Source organism: Terrapene carolina, unplaced genomic scaffold (assembly GCF_002925995.2).
Source record: "Terrapene carolina triunguis isolate 2854851 unplaced genomic scaffold, T_m_triunguis-2.0 Scaffold85, whole genome shotgun sequence".
Taxonomy (NCBI): domain Eukaryota; kingdom Metazoa; phylum Chordata; order Testudines; family Emydidae; genus Terrapene; species Terrapene triunguis.
This window is the reverse complement of record NW_020664436.1, coordinates 28143155-28160814: the sequence shown is the minus strand read 5'-3', so window position 1 is coordinate 28160814 and position 17660 is coordinate 28143155. Positions and strand designations below refer to the sequence as shown.

Genomic DNA, 17660 nt, shown 5'->3' with positions numbered 1-17660 from the left:
ACAAACTTGGAACCTAATCCTGCAAACCCTTAATCATTTGATCAATTCCATTGACGACAATTGGACTATTTGCATGACTATGGAGCACTTTTGGGGGCTGGTAAAAGTTTCAGGAGTCTGTTCCTATAAAGGAAGTTGAATCCCTCTTGAAATGCAATGTTTGGGTACAATACCATAAAGCAGTTTAGGATATAGTTCTACTTAAAATTTGTCTTTTAATAAGTCATACATAGGCTGAAATGACTCCTCACCCAACTTCCATATTCCATATAAACAGACTGAATATTACATACTTGGGGGAAAGTGAGTAGTTAAGCATGTTGATGTTTGTATATACAAAGGAGGGTATCAGAGGGGACGGGGAGAGTGTGGGGGCACTGGGCTGGGGTGGGGAAGAGTCACATGGAGGGTCACGTGAGGAAGTCACGTGCCCCCCTTGTGTCCCTCCCGTGAGTGCAGTACGGGCAAGAAATGATTTCTACTTGCACCATTGGGTATTTCAATTGGGGCGGGAGGCCGCCTGGCAGCCCCGCGGGTAGCTCCCGAGCCTGGCCCCGGTTACTTTGCGGAGTAGCTCCAGGCCTGGTGGACCCCCTGGTGCGCCACCGCTGCCATACGCAGGGACCCGGGGAAGGGCGACCCCCATGGGCATGCGGCACCTACCCAGCTGCTCAGGGTAGCAGCGCCCGAGTGCCATGATCTGCCTCCCACATCCTTCAGGCCCCTCCCCCCAGCTGTCTCTGCCCCGCCCCTCAGGGAATCAGGTCCCGGCCACACCCCCAGCGCGTTTCCCACTTGGCCCCTCCCGAGTTGGAGCGGGGGCCGCGTGCGCCGCACGGTGGGTGGTTCCACCTCCCCCAGCCCCACCCGCGCGCCTGGCTCGGCCCCGCCCCCGGCCTGCTGGGGAATAACGGCGGCGGCAGCGTCACCTCCATTTCCTCCAGGGGAGCGGCCGTAGAGCGGTGTGTGGGGGGGAGGGGTGATGCGGGGCATGGCTGTGGGTAAGGGGCGGGGGAGCGGCATGGCTGTGGGGAGGGGCAATGGGTGGCGAAGGGGAGGACTCTGGGGAAGGGGTGATGTGTGGGAGCGGGGCAGGACTCTGGGGAGTGGGACGGGTGATGATAGGTGAGTCGTAGTTATGGGGAGGGGTGATGAGTGATTTGGGGGGAGGAGAAGGCCGGGGAGGGGGGCGTAAGGGATTATAGGATGCAGGGAGCGTCACTGTCAGCTAGACAGGTCCAGAGAGAGGCTGACAGTAACTCTTCTTTCACAGTTGCTGCCTCTTCGCCCATGGTTTGGGATGCTCCAGGCCATGGTGCAGGCAGCTGTAGTGTAGATAATACAAAGTAATAATTACACTGCAGAGCCCATGAATTATAATAATTAACATAGGTAAGGGGCATCTGGAGTGAAGAGAATAAGGAGAAATAAAATAAGCTTCCCTCCCCAGATTCAGACTGAAATCTACCTACTCCTCCCCTAGGAAAAGAAATAAATCGACCATTTAGCAAACAGGAGAAAAGAACAAAGTGAATGTAAGAGTCTCACATTCTCCATATTTTTCTGATGAAGAGTGTTCTCAAATTAACCAAAGATAAATGAATTTTCTGTGAGCAAATTAGATTAGGTAGGTGGCTTGATTTACTGATTGTTCTGGTGCAAAGATCCCTTAACAAATCCCTTGGAGGTACAGTTAGGTCCAAGTATCCCAGAGGTGACCTATCTGCCTCTGAAAGGAATAAGGTGAGGGAAAGGTTAAAAAAAGCTGCTAAGGCACATCCACTCAAATGGGTTATGAAATTAATTCAATCTGCTTCCTGAATAGGCAGCTTTCTGTAGTTAGTTTCAGGTTCTTACGGTTTTTGTCTTGAATATAACTGATAGCTACAATATGAAAGTATGACTTGTGAATAGTATTATCTCATAAAAGTCAAAGATAGCAAAATACTGAAGAGACTTAAGCCATTGGCATATCAGATATAGAGGAAATAAAGGTAAAAATGTATGGGAATCTAAAGGAGGTACTTCTTGCAAGAGACTTCACAAGGAGCACTCGTTTGCAATTTTCTTAGTTCTCAAGATCTGTCTGTGGAAGTCAGGCTTTTTCACCTACCCCAAAATGCCTTTCAAATGGGAAGATCTACATTTTAAGGGTAGGTTCATTTCAACAGGTCTTAAGCTACCAGCCTGATTCTTTTTCTTTGTTTCTGCCCCCACTTTATCCTCTTATTCTGTTTTTCCTTCCTTCCCTTCTTTATTTTTTTTCTTTCTTTCCTTTCTGTTTTCCCATCCAGCTTTGATACAAAAACACTGTCATACTGCAGCATTGCATATTTTGTAAAATTAGCTACTATATTGAAGTGAATGGAAAGAATCCTATTGACTTCAGCAGACTTTGAATCAAGTGTTTAATAAACAATTACTGCAATCACTGGTTTCAGAGTGGTAGCCGCGTTAGTCTGTATCAGCAAAAAGAACGAGGAGTACTTGTGGCTCTAAGTCTCTAAGGTGCCACAAGTACTCCTCGTTCTTTTTGCATTTTAACTGCTACTTCCTGCAGGCTAGGTAAGAAGCAAAAATGTTACCTCTGAAGTCCCTGGAACTGCTGGGGCATCTTCTCTTGGCTTCCCGCAGTCTGGAGTGATGCAGAGAGAATTCTTTGGAGACTTTGCTTTAATTTCCATCTCTTCAGCTGCAGTTCTAAAAGTGGTTTGTACTCTTAAAAGTGACTTTGTAAAAATGGAATCATGGGGTTTCACATATATTATATCTATTTTCATATTAAATTTTCTCAGTTTACAATTTGAGTTTTTTCTAACTGCCAACTATGCAAACGCAGCATATGATCTCAAAATCAAGCTGCATGCCTTCTGCCTTTTGAATCACCACTATTAATACAAATTCTGGCAGGCCAAATGCTGCCCTTACTTACACCTGTACAGCCTGTTTGCCCAAGTGTTCCTATTGAATCCTGGTGGTGGGTGGGCGCAAGCCTGCCCCTGTCTATGGGCCCTTCCCCTAGCCTAGGAGCTACTGAATCGGAGTTCAACCTGAGTACATAATTTGAAGGCATTTGGATTTCACAAGCAGTCTTGAAAATGGAGCCTAATTAGCAAGAGTAATAAAAAATTATTTTTTTCAACAATAGACATGGATGTGACTGAATATTCACAAAGATCAGATCTGTTAAGTAAGGACCTGAAGCTGCATCCATTGATTTGAGAGATTCAGGATTGGACCATAAGAGAGTAGTTTTTACAGTTATTTTCAGGATAGAACCACACTTGGCGAGTTTCTTCTGCCTCCTTTGTATTCCTGTTGGCATTCAGTTTAGTCAGAGGAGCAATAAAGAAAGCACCTGGAGCTAAATCCACAAAAGGACTTAGGTGCTTAACTCCCACTGTACATGCTTAAAGCCAGCATTTAGGTGCTACTGAGCTCCTCAGAACCATGGCTCAACTGTCACCTAAATTCCCTAGGTTTCCCTAACTTTCTGCTGGTGGGAATGTGCAAAACTGCCTAATTCCTGATGCTGCTGAGCTGCTCAGCACCTAGCTCAGACCTAAACTCTGGCAGGATTCTCAGATTAGGCTGTTCCCCCCTGCCAACTGATCGGGATGCTCTGAGCATGTCTAACCTGCACGAGACAGCTGGGAGCAAGCAGATCAGGAATTTTTGGGGCTAGCTGAGGTATGAGTGTTGTAGTAGCCACACTCACCTGGAGTGTGAGAGACTCTGCCTGATTTGGAGCAGGGAATTGAACTGAGGTCTCCACTCCCAACTGAGTGCTTTAATCACCAGCCTAATGGGCATTCCTGGGTGGGTCTCTTTCAATCCCTCCTGTTGGAGCTATGCCACTTTGTAAAACAAATTAAGCATTGGGCCCCGCGAGAGTGAGAATGTCTCTCCACAGAGTGAGAATCTTGGTTCAAGTCTCTGCTTCAAATCAGGCAGAATGGGGATTTGAAAATAGGTCTCTCTTATCCCAGCGGAGTGCCTTAACCAATTGGCTGGAATGTGGTGGTGCTCTCTTTTTATTTGTGTGGGAAAAATTGAGCTGGCTTCGGTGCCTAACACCCAGGAAGGATTCATGGCTTTGAATCCCAAGCATAAGTACCTACCTAAACCCTAAAGTTAAGCACCTAACTACCTTTGAAGGGAGGGGGTTTAGTCCCCACTCCTTTCCTCAACATTTCCCACTGGCTAACGTAGGCACCTAACTTTCCCCATGCATTATATAGAGAGCCTACATGCCTCACTTGGGGCTGTGAATTGCATTGGGCAATGCCTTAGACTCTGTGGATCTAGCCTCTAAAAACTCCCTGCCCTGCTTCAAAGTGCCATTGGTTCCTTTTGATGAATGCAGCAGTAGCAGAGCTTAGCCCTATACTAACTCAGTGAGAGCACCAGTAGTTTAGGAGGAGGTGTTATAGAAGTTGCAGCAATTGTAATTATATAAACCCAGGAAATTCAGACTTAAGGTTAAACTTACATTAAGGTATAGAAATGTACGAGAGCATCTAACAAACCTTGACTCTGCTCTATAATGATGTCATGAAATAATCATATTATGATTAAGAGATTTTAGTGTGTGATTTTTAGACATAGATTTTTTTCTATTTCTCATTGTCATCATGACAAGATATTTCTATAGTAACAGACATTTTGTTTTTGTACAGTATTATAAATCTATTTAATTTTCTTTTGTGTTGTACATTTTTAATCAAACTACTTTTTAAGACTAAAATAATGTATTTTATACAGGTCGTAATTTCCTGTCATGATTAAAGGGAGAAGGATACGTACTGTGCTGCATCATGCCATGCACAGATTGGAGAAAGATGATAATGCTGATAATCTCCGGAAAGAGTCATCATTTTTCTACCCTCCCCCAGATGGGGGTTGGGGTTGGGTTGTGGTGCTGGCTGCATGTACTCACTCTTTGCTTGTCAGTGGATTCCACAATGCTTTTGGTGTGTACATGATTTCATTACTTGAGACTTTCCAGTCAAGTAGGTCACGAACAGGTAGGTCATCCATGTATAATGTGAAACCAAGGCTTGATGTTTCTGTGCAGGTAGCTCAAAACTAAATCAGTCTTTTTTGATACCATATCATGTTGAAAACTCACCTAATTTACTGTCTGCTGTTACCACTAAAGTGATCATCTTTAAAAATATAATAATCACCTTTTGTCATATTGTGGTGTTTGAATTTACCATGATATTTGTGGTATTTAATATATTCCTATGCTTGGCATGAGAACGACTAGAAAGTTAAATATAGTGACACATGAAGATTTTTTTTTCATTGAATACCACTTTAGGTCTCCCATGAAATTACTGCTTTCCAGTTTTCTTCTTCCCATTGAATATGTATGTTTCAAATTATTTTTCCCAAATGTGTTACATTTTGCAAGCGGAGTTTTATTTTACAATTTTCTGTTAATCTTTGGTAACCACTTTTGGTCCCCCACTGTATCGTTTCTCTGTCCACATTGGTATTTGGAACGCCTCCTAATGTAGTACCACCTACACATTTCATTAAGGTGTTATTTACGCTCACTTCTATATTATTAATGAAGATATCAATTAAGCCTGACTCTAATGTCAACCCTGGCAGCAGCCAACTACACACCTGCCTCCCTAAATGGATAAATTGCTATATTACTTTTTGATCTGTTCACAGTGCTTCAGACGATTACCAGCCTATGGACCAGTTTCTGTCCTAGGCTTAGATCGTTTTATCACAGGATTGTGTGGTCATTAAGGATCTGATGGTAGCTCTTTATTCTCAAGTGTCAGTTTCTATGGTCCCCAATGCAAGTTAGAGTAGCCTAGGGAGAATTCTGTGCTGGGCAGCTGTGATTAGATTCTGATCATAAAGGGTAGCATAAAGTGACTGGAACTTGGGGAGAGCTCCAGTCGCTATGTGTTAGTGCTCATAGCTGAGCCAGTATACATTATATTTTTGATTAGGATTTCATAAGACCCTAAAATCCAAATACACTATATTCTCTTTTCTATTCATCCACTAGTTTTACTATCTTATTAAAATCAGTTAGATTTGTAAGTTTATCTGGCTGTTATAAACTCATACTGTTTATTGCTCAAGGGTCTGTTACTCTCTGGGGCCAGATTGTGCCTGGCCCTGGGCAGGTGCACAAGGGAGGAATAGGGCACAAGGAAGGCCAGCCCCCTCACCCTTATGTCCTCTATGCAGGGGCAAGACACAATGGTACACCTAGTGCAGGTGTTACCTGCTCCTCACCTCAGCAGGCTCCTAGAAAAAAGCATGTAGGGCTTGATCCTGCTCTCATTGAAAGTCAATGATAAAGCGCTCACTAACTTCCCTGGGGCAGGATCAAACACCTATAGAGGGGCCAATCCAGTGGTGTCCCATATAGCCCCAACCAATGTTTAACTTGTGGGAATCGTGTAAAAATGAATGATATAACTTCGTTAGAACTTTTTGGTGACTTTTAAATTTAAAATTTAAATGATTGAAAGTTTAATAACGTTCACATTATGGTATTAAATTTTGATCTTATTACAGAAATAAAGAGAAATTTGTGATCAATATACTGCATTATAAATACAGGGGGGTTTTGTTATTACATTTACATAGTGCTAAGTAGTTGTTAATATTCTGGGTGCCTGATAATTTATGACTTCTCACCTTGGGTCACTCAACCCAAAAGAGGTGTGCAGGTAGGCACAAAAGACCACGTGGTATTTGGGAGTTGCTGAAAGTAAGGAAATGTAGAGGGAAGAACATGAAAAATGCAGAAAGAGAGGAGAGGGGAAGAAAGGAAAATGGGGAAGGAAGAAAAACAAAGGGCAGAGGTAGTGGTGACCTGAAAAGGGAACATATTTTCACAGTGCTGGGACTGAGGGTAGCATATAGTCTATATTTATATCCTGGCCGCTACTGCCTATAACTGCAAGTAGAATTTGTTTCTCTGCCTTGAATGAGTTTCATGCCTCTGGTGTAATGTCTCTGATTTTTTACTAGAAGTACAAAGTAAATACTGAATTATTAATTTGCTATATTTGTAAAGTTAGTTTAACACAATGTAATTTAATACATTTTCCCTTTGTGAAAGATTTTAAAAGCTGTGATTTAAGCCACCTTGAGCTACTTCTGCTATTATTTCTGAAATTGCTTTTAAATGTTAGTAATATGCACTGGTATAATAATTAGAAATTTTAAACAGAACCTTGTGAAGTGCTGAGGCTGCAGTGAAAGTAGAGGGCACTTAGTACCCACAGTGTCCAGTATTTGATTATAGAAGTACAAGTATATCTTGGAAGTATTAAGTATGTACATCCTCAACTGATAAAAATATCAGCATACATCCATTGACTATGACAACTGACAGAGGTGGAGTATCTGGCACTTAATCTGATGTCATAGTTACTGTTTTATTTAATGCATTTAATTGCAAAAGTATATTTTTCTTTTTCAGCCTGGATTGGATCAGTCAGTTATGGTTTCATTATGATTTTTGGTCCCGTTTCTGGAAAACTTTTGCAGAAATATGGAGCCATCAAAGTAGCAATATTTGGAGCTCTAGTTGTCATGTTAGGTGTTGTTTGTTCCTCTTATGCTGGTGATATACGTGTTCTATTTTTAACCCATGGAATCCTAGTAGGTGTAGGATCAAGTTTCGCTTCTACTCCAGGTAACTTGCTTTTATTTATTTACCAGTAGACCAGGATCTTAGGCAAAAATGCAGCAAGCTACACACAAAATAATTTAAAAAAATTAACGAATGTCAGTGTTTTGTTTGTTTTTAAGTTCCTCCTTCCATTGCTTAAATAAAAAGTGGAGGTTAAAGTTGTATGATCTAATGAAGAAAACACATGCTTCATTCAAAAATATGAATTGGATGCATGCATCTTGCATTTGTGATGGGCAGTACAGTTCTTAAGATATTCCTTTTTTCCATTCTAAAATAATAATGATCATTATATGTGTACAAGAGAAATTATAATAAACAAAGATTTTTTTGAAAAGCTTTGGGAACTAGATGATTTATAGGACTTGAGGGTACCCCACAGGAAGGAATTCCCAAGTGCACCTTCCTGGGCTCTCAAAGGGGTTCTGCACTTGGATTGTGGTAGCATCTACCAATCCAAGGTCAGAAAAAAGCTGTAACCTTAGGAGTTTAATACAAGCCAGTATTAATTTTTAGAATCCTTGCGGGCCCCCACCTTCTGCACTCAAAGTGCCAGAGTGGGTAATTAGCCTTGACAGTATGTATCCCAGGTGTCCACTTCACAAACACTGACACTGATTGGCATGCTTTTTGGTAGTCTCAGCAGAGAGGCAAATAATGGAATTGGATTAGAGGCTGAATGACCTCACTCACCTATGTAGATGGTCTTTCAAAGGCAGGGTTGAAGCACATTGATTGGGCAGTATGGTGAAAATATTATTCCTGCTGTACCAGCTCTGTGGATAGAGGACTTCCTTTGTAATGTTAATTAAGCATAAGCACTCATTTTGTTTTACAAGTGAAAAAGATTACAAATGTCATGGACTTTTCACAAAGAGCATTAGTATTTTTAAATGGAAAAAAATCTATTCAGGAAACAAATATATTTCCTGTTGAATTTTCAATATTGTTTCCTGTTCTAGACTTAATTAGGTTGCATATAGTTGCCAGCATGCAAAACATTGTAATGGATGATGCTCTTTACAAAATGAGGTTGTCAACCCTCTAGGCAGTAGAGTGTTTTGTGTGTATTTTGATGAATTTGTAGCTAGCAGTAGTTCTCAACCTTTCCAGACTACTGTACCCGTTTCAGGAGTCTGATTTGTCTTGTGTACCCCCAGGTTACACTTCACTTAAAAACTACTTGTTTACAAAATCAGACATAAAAATACAAAAGTGTCACAGAACACTATTACTGAACAATTGCTGACTTTTTCATTTTATCTTTATGAAATTTTAGTTTGTACTGACTTCGCTCGTGCCTTTTATGTAGCCTGTTGTGAAACTAGCAAATATCTAGATGAGTTGATGTACCCCCTGGAAGACCTCTTCGTACCCCCAGGGGTACATGTACCCCTGGTTGAGAACCACTGACCTAGAGGACTAAACTAAAAAATCCACTAAATCCCACATTGTCTACCATACATAGTGTATCGTGATGTTGTAACAATACACACTGATGTTTCATCATAATGACATTACATTGCAAAAACATAGGAGCATGCACAAAGCCGCTATTACAATTGCAAAATCACCGTACGTACAAAACCAATGGTAAGAGAATGCCAGATGTTTGGAGTTTGGTGTTGATTCTGAGAAACATCCTAAAGTTTTAATGCTTATCTGGGCATATGGAGCCTTGCTTCAGATGTCATTGTATCCCTCTCCACAAACTGCCCTTGGGCCTCTTCTGTTCATATATTTTAAGCCCAAAGGGACCAATACAATCAGTTAGTCTGATCTCTGTGTAACACAGGCTTCAACCAGTAATTCCTGAATTGATCCCAACTTATGGTTGAAATAGAGCATTCTGTGTGAGGTTCCCCCTCACTGTCTCAGCCAAGGTGCCCCGTCCCTCCCTGTCCTCTCCTTCTGAGAGGGTTGTTGCTTCTATTGCCCTTGATGAGAGTGAAAAGGATAGGAAATAGCTGAATTTAATTTTTTTTTAATGTAAAACAATTTTTTCCTTTTCAACTTTTCACATTTTTATTTGTTTTTGATAGGCTTGATAATGGTGAGCCTTTACTTCACCACAAAGCGTTCCTTTGCAACTGGGATTGTGATGGCTGGCGGGGCAGCAGGAACTCTGGTACAGAATCAGGTGCATCGATACCTAATCAAGGCATTTGGATGGAGAACTAGTCTGCGTGTGTATTGTGGAATTCTAACAATATGTATTTTTGCTGGGTTTGCATACAGACCACTTGAAAAACGTATGTCATTCTTTTTGAAATTTTGTTAAAAATTAGATTAGTTTTTGTTATTCCTGTGTTTCTGTTATAAAAACACAAAATTCTTCATCAACTGATATGCTTTCTAACTAGGGTCATTCTGGAAAATATGAAACAGAGGATATAATCTTGTGAAAGAGAAAAAAGTACTAACACTGGGCAAACCTTGAGGTCCTTGCTCATTTTTCACCCACTCTCTACTTAGGTTGACTCCAACAGAAGTCATAATTTTGGTGTTCAGATTTTAAAAACTGGATAGTAACAATACAACAGTCAGAACTAAAATATGTTGGGGCTTCACATTTTTTCATGGAAATTCTCTTCATTTAATTGTGATACCATAGGAAATGTGAGATTCCTCTTATGTTTTCTCTTCAAGCAAGCAGCTCCCAACCAAGATACATACATTTGCAAAAACTGCCAAAGATCATGCAAATCTCAGATTGGCCTATTCAGTCACATGAGACATTGCAAAGCATCTACAGCATAGGCTGCAGTTCCCACCGTCTCTCGCAGACAAAAGGAGGCCAGCAACTTATGTTTTGCAGATCAGCAGTCTATGAGGGCAGTTATGCTTTCAGTTTGGATTGCTTTACACAAGTATTTTCACTCTAGGATCCATAATGTTATAACTTGCTTAACTTTAATGATTAATTTCTTGATTGTTGAATGTTACTTGAATTATATTTGAATGTTACTGACTCTTCAGACTATTCAAGTGGTTAAAAAAGAGGCTTTCAAATTGTGGTCTGTTGCTCTTGTTCTCCATCTCACATGTGGTTCATAAAGAGTTTCTGGATTTGTCTGCAAAATACCTGGATTTTCTGTGACCTAAGTGCAAATGCCTTTCACATTGGGTCTATCATTTGTTCATAAATGAGAAAATATGTTCTCAGTTCAGAAAGTTTAATCTGGTCTGAAATACCAGATTCTTTAGCAGTGTTAAATTTAATTGTTAATAAACTTAATATTTATTAAATGGCCTTAAAGTTAATACTAGGTTTTATGTTAAAAAATAATGTAAATAAGGGCTTCATTTAAATATACTGCATAAGATTCATCAGTAGGCTCTGGATGATTTATTGTACACTAGCAACATAAAGCAGGTATAAACCAGTGAAACTGGATTTACAGGTGTTTTGCGATGATGGGCTGGTATAGAGTAGCTGGTGCATACTGGTGAATCTGGCCCCCTTACCTTTATTTACTTAAGACCTTTAAAGTAAACTTTTGTGATTTGCTTACTTTCCTTTTAGAATAAACTACATTATAAGGTGGATAGGGAAATTGGAGAGTCAAAACTACAGTACTTGCTTCTATCACTCTGCCTGATTTCTTTGCCAATAAAAAGAATCCAGTTTCCTTGTCCAGTCTTTCCTTTGACTGCTGTGGTAGTAAGCTGTTTTAAACGAAATGTCATGTTGTATTTAACAATATCTTTTGTGGTTGGTTTTCTTTAACAGTTTAAACTTAGATTTTTCAAAGCAACCTAATATAGTATCTCAATCCCATTGAAATTCAGTAGGATTTGAGTATCTAAACCCCTTAGGCTCCTCTGAAAATACCAGGCTAAATTTAAAAAAAATAAATAAATTAGACATTCAAGTAGAAACTTAAGTCTGAAAGAAACATCCATAGTTGTAGCAAGCAAAAGAGGGAGAAAGAAAATTCAGAGCTGGGATGCTTTCAGGTTTAGCTTTAAATATATAAAGCAAAATTGAAAGCTAATGAGTTTCCAGTATTAGCTCTTTAATTGTAATAGAGAGATGGTAGCTGCTCTATTAAAATAGTTAAAATTATCTTTCCCTTATAATTCCAATTTTCAATGTCCAAATTCCTCTAAAAGAAAACAGTTTCCCTGAAATTTCACATGCCACATCTGCCAGGTTTCTGGGATGTTGGGAAAAACTCAGAAAAACTTTTGAAATTATGGTATTTTAAAACTTTCCCTGCCATTGAGCTTTTGAAAAAAATCCTAACTTTATTTGAGTCATCATATTGCCATAATCTTTGTTTTGTTTTTATGTTTGACATTCTGAAAAATGTGTGTTTGGATCGGTTAATGGGACAGTTGCAAAGATATATACTGTATGCAGGGAAGGTGCTAACTAGAAGCTCATTAGAGCAGGGATAACAATTAGTAGTTCAGGAACACTCTCTGTAACTCTGCACGGTCCAGCCAGGACACAAAATCAAGAAACTGGCACAGGTCCTCACTCAGTCAGCAACAAGGAACTGGATCACTGATTATCTTTCTGTATTGCTTACAAGAGACTTGTAATTAAGGACTATTTGCTTTCTTCCCTAGCTAAGCAAAACAGCCTTTATGTACTGTTTTGCTTTATTTTTGCATAAGGTTGAAGACAGCCCTTATGAGATGGTATATTGGGCCAGATTAGAGAAATGGTCTACATAGAGGCACCTGTGCTTTCAAGTGCCAGGATATAGGTTGTTTTTTTTCTTGTTTCTTCACTTCTCTTGTTACTTGCAGCTCTAGCAAGGCCATATTTATTCAAAGCTGTTTTCACATGTATGTTGAACAACTTTTAAAATGATTTAAAATGTTTACAAATATAAACTGACTTGCTGCTGACTCCAGATTGTGCTGTTGCACCTGCTGAACTGAGTGAGGGGTATGGAGGGTAACAGTCCAGGTGGGGAAATTGAGAGGAACTTGGAACTGGGAGGAACTGTGGGTTAGGAGGCTGGGGGAACACATGAAGATGGTAGAGAGGAATGCTCCCCATTTTTAGAATAAAAATGTAAGGAGTACATTTCAGTTTTCTACTCCCATCCTCTTTGGCCACTTAGCGACTAGGGGAAAATGCAGGATTTGCACATAGAGCTTAAGTTTATAATCAGCTGCACAAATGCAAAATGGGAAATGACTGCCTAGGAAGGAGTACTGCAGAAAAGAATCTGGGAGTTATAGTGAACCAGAAACTAAATATGAGTCGTCAGTGTTATACTGTTGAAAAAAAGTGAACATCGTTCTGGGATATATTAGCAGGAGTGCAAAGCAAGACATGAGAAGTAATTCTTCCACCCTACTCAGCACTGTTAAGGCCTCAGCTGAAGTATTGTGTCCAGTTCTGGGCACCACCCTTTGGGAAAGATGTGAACAAACTGAGGACAGTCCAGATGGAAAGCAACAAAAATGATTAAAGATCTAGAAAGCATGACCTATAAGGAAAGATTTGTTTAATTTGGAGAAGAGAAGACTGAGGGAGGGGACATGATAATAGTCTTCAAGTATGTAAAACATCAAGAGGAGAATGATACATTTTTCTCCTTAACCACTGAGGAAAAGACAAGAAGTAATGGGCTTAAACTGCAGCAAGGGAGATTTAGGTGAGATAATTAGGAAAAATTTCCCAACTGTAATGGTAGTTAAACAGTGGAACAAATTACCCAGGGAGGTTGTGGAATCTTTGTCATTGGAGGTTTTTAAGAACAGGTTAGACAAACACTGTCAGGGATGGTCTAGATCAATGGTTCTCAACCCACAGGTCGCATGCGGCCCAATTAGCATACATCTGCAGCCCAGCTGTGTGCTAAAGGCTGTAAGGCCCGTGTGGTAGGGTCCGGGCTGCCGGTGCAGCGAGGTCTGGGTCCAGGGTCCTGGCTGCCCTGCTGCCTGGCCTGGCATGGTCTGGGGGTCCGGGGCTGCCGAGCTGCCCTGCCCCGTGCGGCGGGGTCCGGGGCTGCCGAGCTGCCCTGCCCGGCGTGGCGTGATTTGGGGCCACCAGGGCTGCCCTGCCACCCAGCCCCGCAGTGGGGTCTGCTCCTGGCCCCACTCTGTGGAGGGGTCTCTGGGCGGGGGGCTGGGGTGCTGGGCATAGGGGTCTGTGAGGAGTTGGGGGGGGCTGCTGTGGTTCTCAACCTGTGGCCCAGGTAACACATTGTGAGCCGCATATGCAGCTCACAATAATAAATAGATTGAGAACCACTGGCCTAGATAGTACTTCGTCCTGCCTCAGTGCAGGGAACTGGACTAGATGATGTCTCGAGGTCCTTCATTTCTATGATTCTGTAGGATTCTTCATAACAATTTTGCTTTCCTCAAGTTGTCTGGATCATATACGAGGGCAAAAACACATGACATAATGTATGTTGGTCACTATAAAATCAGACTTATCCTGTATTGGGCTTGTGTGGGCTTGTCCCATACTTGCATATATACATTCTTTTTCTCTGCATATAAGAAGAAAATGAAAGAGCTTCTGAGTCCTAGTAGTGAGAGCTCTACTTAAAATATCTATATTATATAAAATGTGTGTAAGTAAATGGTAAATATAATTTTATTTTAATTATTTATTTTTTTCTTAAAGGAAGACATCCAAGTGTTGTTGAAAACTTTCAGACATCACCTTTAAGAGGTTTCATTGTAGATCTGAGTTTATGGAAGGATAGTATCTTTGAGTTATGGGTTTGTGCTCTTGGATTAGCAAAATTTGGATTCTTCATACCCTTTGTGCATATGGTAAGAATTAATTTCTATATTTTGATTAATGGACATATATATTTGTGATTTTTTTTTAAATAAATTTCTGAAATTTCTACTGTTTACCTGTAGTTTAGAAAAGCAACAAGTTATTGTCAAAAGAATAGAAACTGAATACTAATTAGTAAAGTTGTGTATCAGTCAAGCTAACTTCATTAAAACAGACTTCTTCTGTAGTTGATGTTTAATGGCATTTTCATCTAAAATAGCAATATGTCACTTGTCACTTAAGGCAGTGGTTCTCAAAGCCGGTCTGCCGCTTGTTCAGGGAAAGCCCCTGGCGGGCCAGGCCAGTTTGTTTACCTGCTGCATCCGCAGGTTCGGCTGATCGCGGCTCCCAGTGGCTGCGGTTCGCGGCTCCCATTGGCTGCGGTTTGCCGCTCCAGGCCAATGGGGGCTGCGGGAAGTGGCGTGGGCCGAGGGATGTGCTGGCCGCCGCTTCCTGCTGCCCCCATTGGCCTGGAGCAATGAACTGCGGCCAGTGGGAGCCACGATCGGCCGAACCTGCAGATGTGGCAGGTAAACAAACCGGCCCGGCCCGCCAGGGGCTTTCCCTGAACAAGCGGCGGACCGGCTTTGAGAACCACTGACTTAAGGGACAGGGAGCACCATATAAATGGCCCCAATGTTGTGTTCTCTAGTCTGCTTCCCCTTGTCTGGAGTCTTGTCTTAACGCGTTTTTACAGAGGCCTTTCCTCTCCACCTCAGAAGAAAATATTAGACTCATTATTATTATTTATTATTGTTTGTATTATAGTAGCACCTACAGGCCTCAACTGAGATCAAGGCCTCATTGATCACAACAGTAACTTGTGCAGCTTCTACCTCTCAGTGCCATAAAAATCCATCTATGGCTGGGGAGCACTGAGCAGCATGTCCTGTAATTGGTTTGGTGGGCTAAAGAGCACTGCAGAGGCTTGGGTCCTCCATATGGAAGCCTCTTATCTCAAGCAGATCACCTGAGATCTGCTGGTTTAGGGAGTAGAACTTCTAGACTCTTCCAGGTGGAGCAGTGGTGGAAACCCTGCCCCTTGACAGAAGGTTGTCAAGGAACAGTTGTGATTTTCCACTTCCCCCTATATAGGAATAATCTAAGTGGTGGACATTGTGGGGCAAATAAGAGCATCACATTCTTCATAAGAGGAAGGGTTAATCTCTGATGTCATTAGCTAGACCTCTCTCCTCCCACTGCTGTACACCAGGTGGTTGCTACCCTTCTCAACATAAATTGCAGCATCGGAAACATTTAGGGATTATTTGGGATGAAAGGCACTAGATAAATGTAAAATATTATGCCAGTCCTCTCTCAGAACTGGAGTGAAATCAAACATTATGTCATGGGTAAGCTTTCCTGCATGCTCATGAAATAAAAAAATAAAACAGCTAGCAAAAGAACAGTTAAATTTCAAGCTTTCAAGAGGTTTAAACAATGAGGACAAAAAATATTTTAAAAGCTATGATACATGCAGTATTTTGACAACCTCCTTCTAAGCAGAGTTTTAATTCAAATTGTTTGGAATAATGGCCAAACTCTAAACTTGCACAAACTAACAAATGTGCACTGTATCATTTGTGATAGATACATTGAATTGATATTCTATTTACAGATGAAACTTGCAGGTGACTTGGGCATTTCTTTGGATGATGCATCATACATTATGGTAGGAATTGGAATAAGCAGCCTGCTCAGTTCTCTTCTATTTGGGAAGATATGTGATTTAGAAAGTATCAACCGCCTTTATATTAACCAGGCATCTGTACTGTCTGTTGGTAAGTCTTACCCTTTCCAAGTAAAAATAAGAAATTTTTTTAAAACTGCCTTTTTGTATTTGAATGTCTCTACCATTTATCCTTCTACTGTATTTAGACGTGCACAGCCTGATTCTCTTGTTTGTTACACCAGTTTCACATTAGTACAACTCCTGAAATGGAGTTGCACTAGCATAAAGCTGATAAAATGGAATGGAGAATCTCAATTAATGGAATGGAGTTACATAATACTTCTCTATCAGTATTGCATTTAAATTACTGTATTCCTGCTCAGTAGCTAATGTGATGGTAGCTCTGCAAAATCTATTTACTTTTCAAACAGGCTGTTCATCTTTGCATGTATGTTTATGTCCTTTTATTGTTTATGTCATATGTTTTATGCAATAATTTATTAGTTCCTATAGAATTCAGTTTTTTAGACTCTGATTCTGCTGCGCTTATTCACACTGAATAGTTAACTTATTTGCAAATAGTCTCACTGAAATCAGTGGGACTACGTATGTAGTAAATTACTACTTAACATGAGCAAGAGTAGCAGTATCCTGGTCTAAATATGTATGTTTTCAGTTCACATTTTGTTTGGTTCAGCATTGTGCTGCAATCCCAAAAAGAGAACAAATAAGTAGATATAATCTGACATTGAATTACATTTCTCTTGTCTCAAAAATTCTGCTGTCCTTCCAGTGTTTTGAATTGTGGGAGAATACCCGGTGAACTATTTCACTTCTGCCTTTGTCAGCCAGTGGTAGCCAGTATATGCTGTAAATGGACAACTGAGTCTGAAGAAACAGGGGAAATAGGTTAAAGACTTTTGAGGTCTGGTATTGCTTCACAGCATAGGTGGAAGGACAATATTATTTGCAGAATAAAATAGGTTCTGTTCTTCTGCTGAAGTTGACTCTGATAAGACAAAGAGGTAATGGTTGCTTGGAAATGTAGGGAATTAAAATGTTATTTTTGATGTGATCAGATTTTATGAAAAATACATATTTTGATATTAAAATGGTTTATCAAATACTGATATAATGCAGTTATTTTCACAGCTGCTTTCTACACATACACACATAACAGAAAACTGCACTCTATGCCATCTCAGTCATGTTTTTTTTTTAAAGGAAAAAGGCAAATTAAGGGCCAAATCCTAACCACTGCATAATATCCAAGTAAGCAGCCTTTTAAAAGGAGTTCTCGGAGGATTCTATGTGTCCTTTCAGCAAATTCTAAAACCCAAAGGCTTTTTGGAAAGATTCCAGAGCATATTGCCAACTAATTCCTTTTAATCCCTGACAGGACCTCCCTGACAGAGGCAGACTGTGAGCTATCTCTGACAGACTTTGGTTACTTCAAACAGATGAGAACAGGAGTACTTGTGGCACCTTAAAGACTAACAAATTTATTAGAGCATAAGCTTTCGTGGGCCACAACCCACTTCTAT

The 17660-nt window shown here is 40.6% G+C and overlaps 1 protein-coding gene across 1 annotated transcript in view; it reads left to right on the top strand.

Moving 5' to 3' along the window:
• The first annotated feature begins 4822 nt into the window (after positions 1-4822).
• LOC112110636 (monocarboxylate transporter 10-like) overlaps positions 4823-17660 on the top strand; it is a 45052-nt gene continuing 32214 nt past the window's right edge. The window contains exons 1-5 of the mRNA XM_029911043.1: positions 4823-5027; positions 7469-7684; positions 9724-9933; positions 14283-14434; positions 16063-16225. Coding sequence (XP_029766903.1) covers positions 4823-5027; positions 7469-7684; positions 9724-9933; positions 14283-14434; positions 16063-16225 — 946 coding nt within the window. The remainder of the gene's footprint in view (positions 5028-7468; positions 7685-9723; positions 9934-14282; positions 14435-16062; positions 16226-17660) is intronic.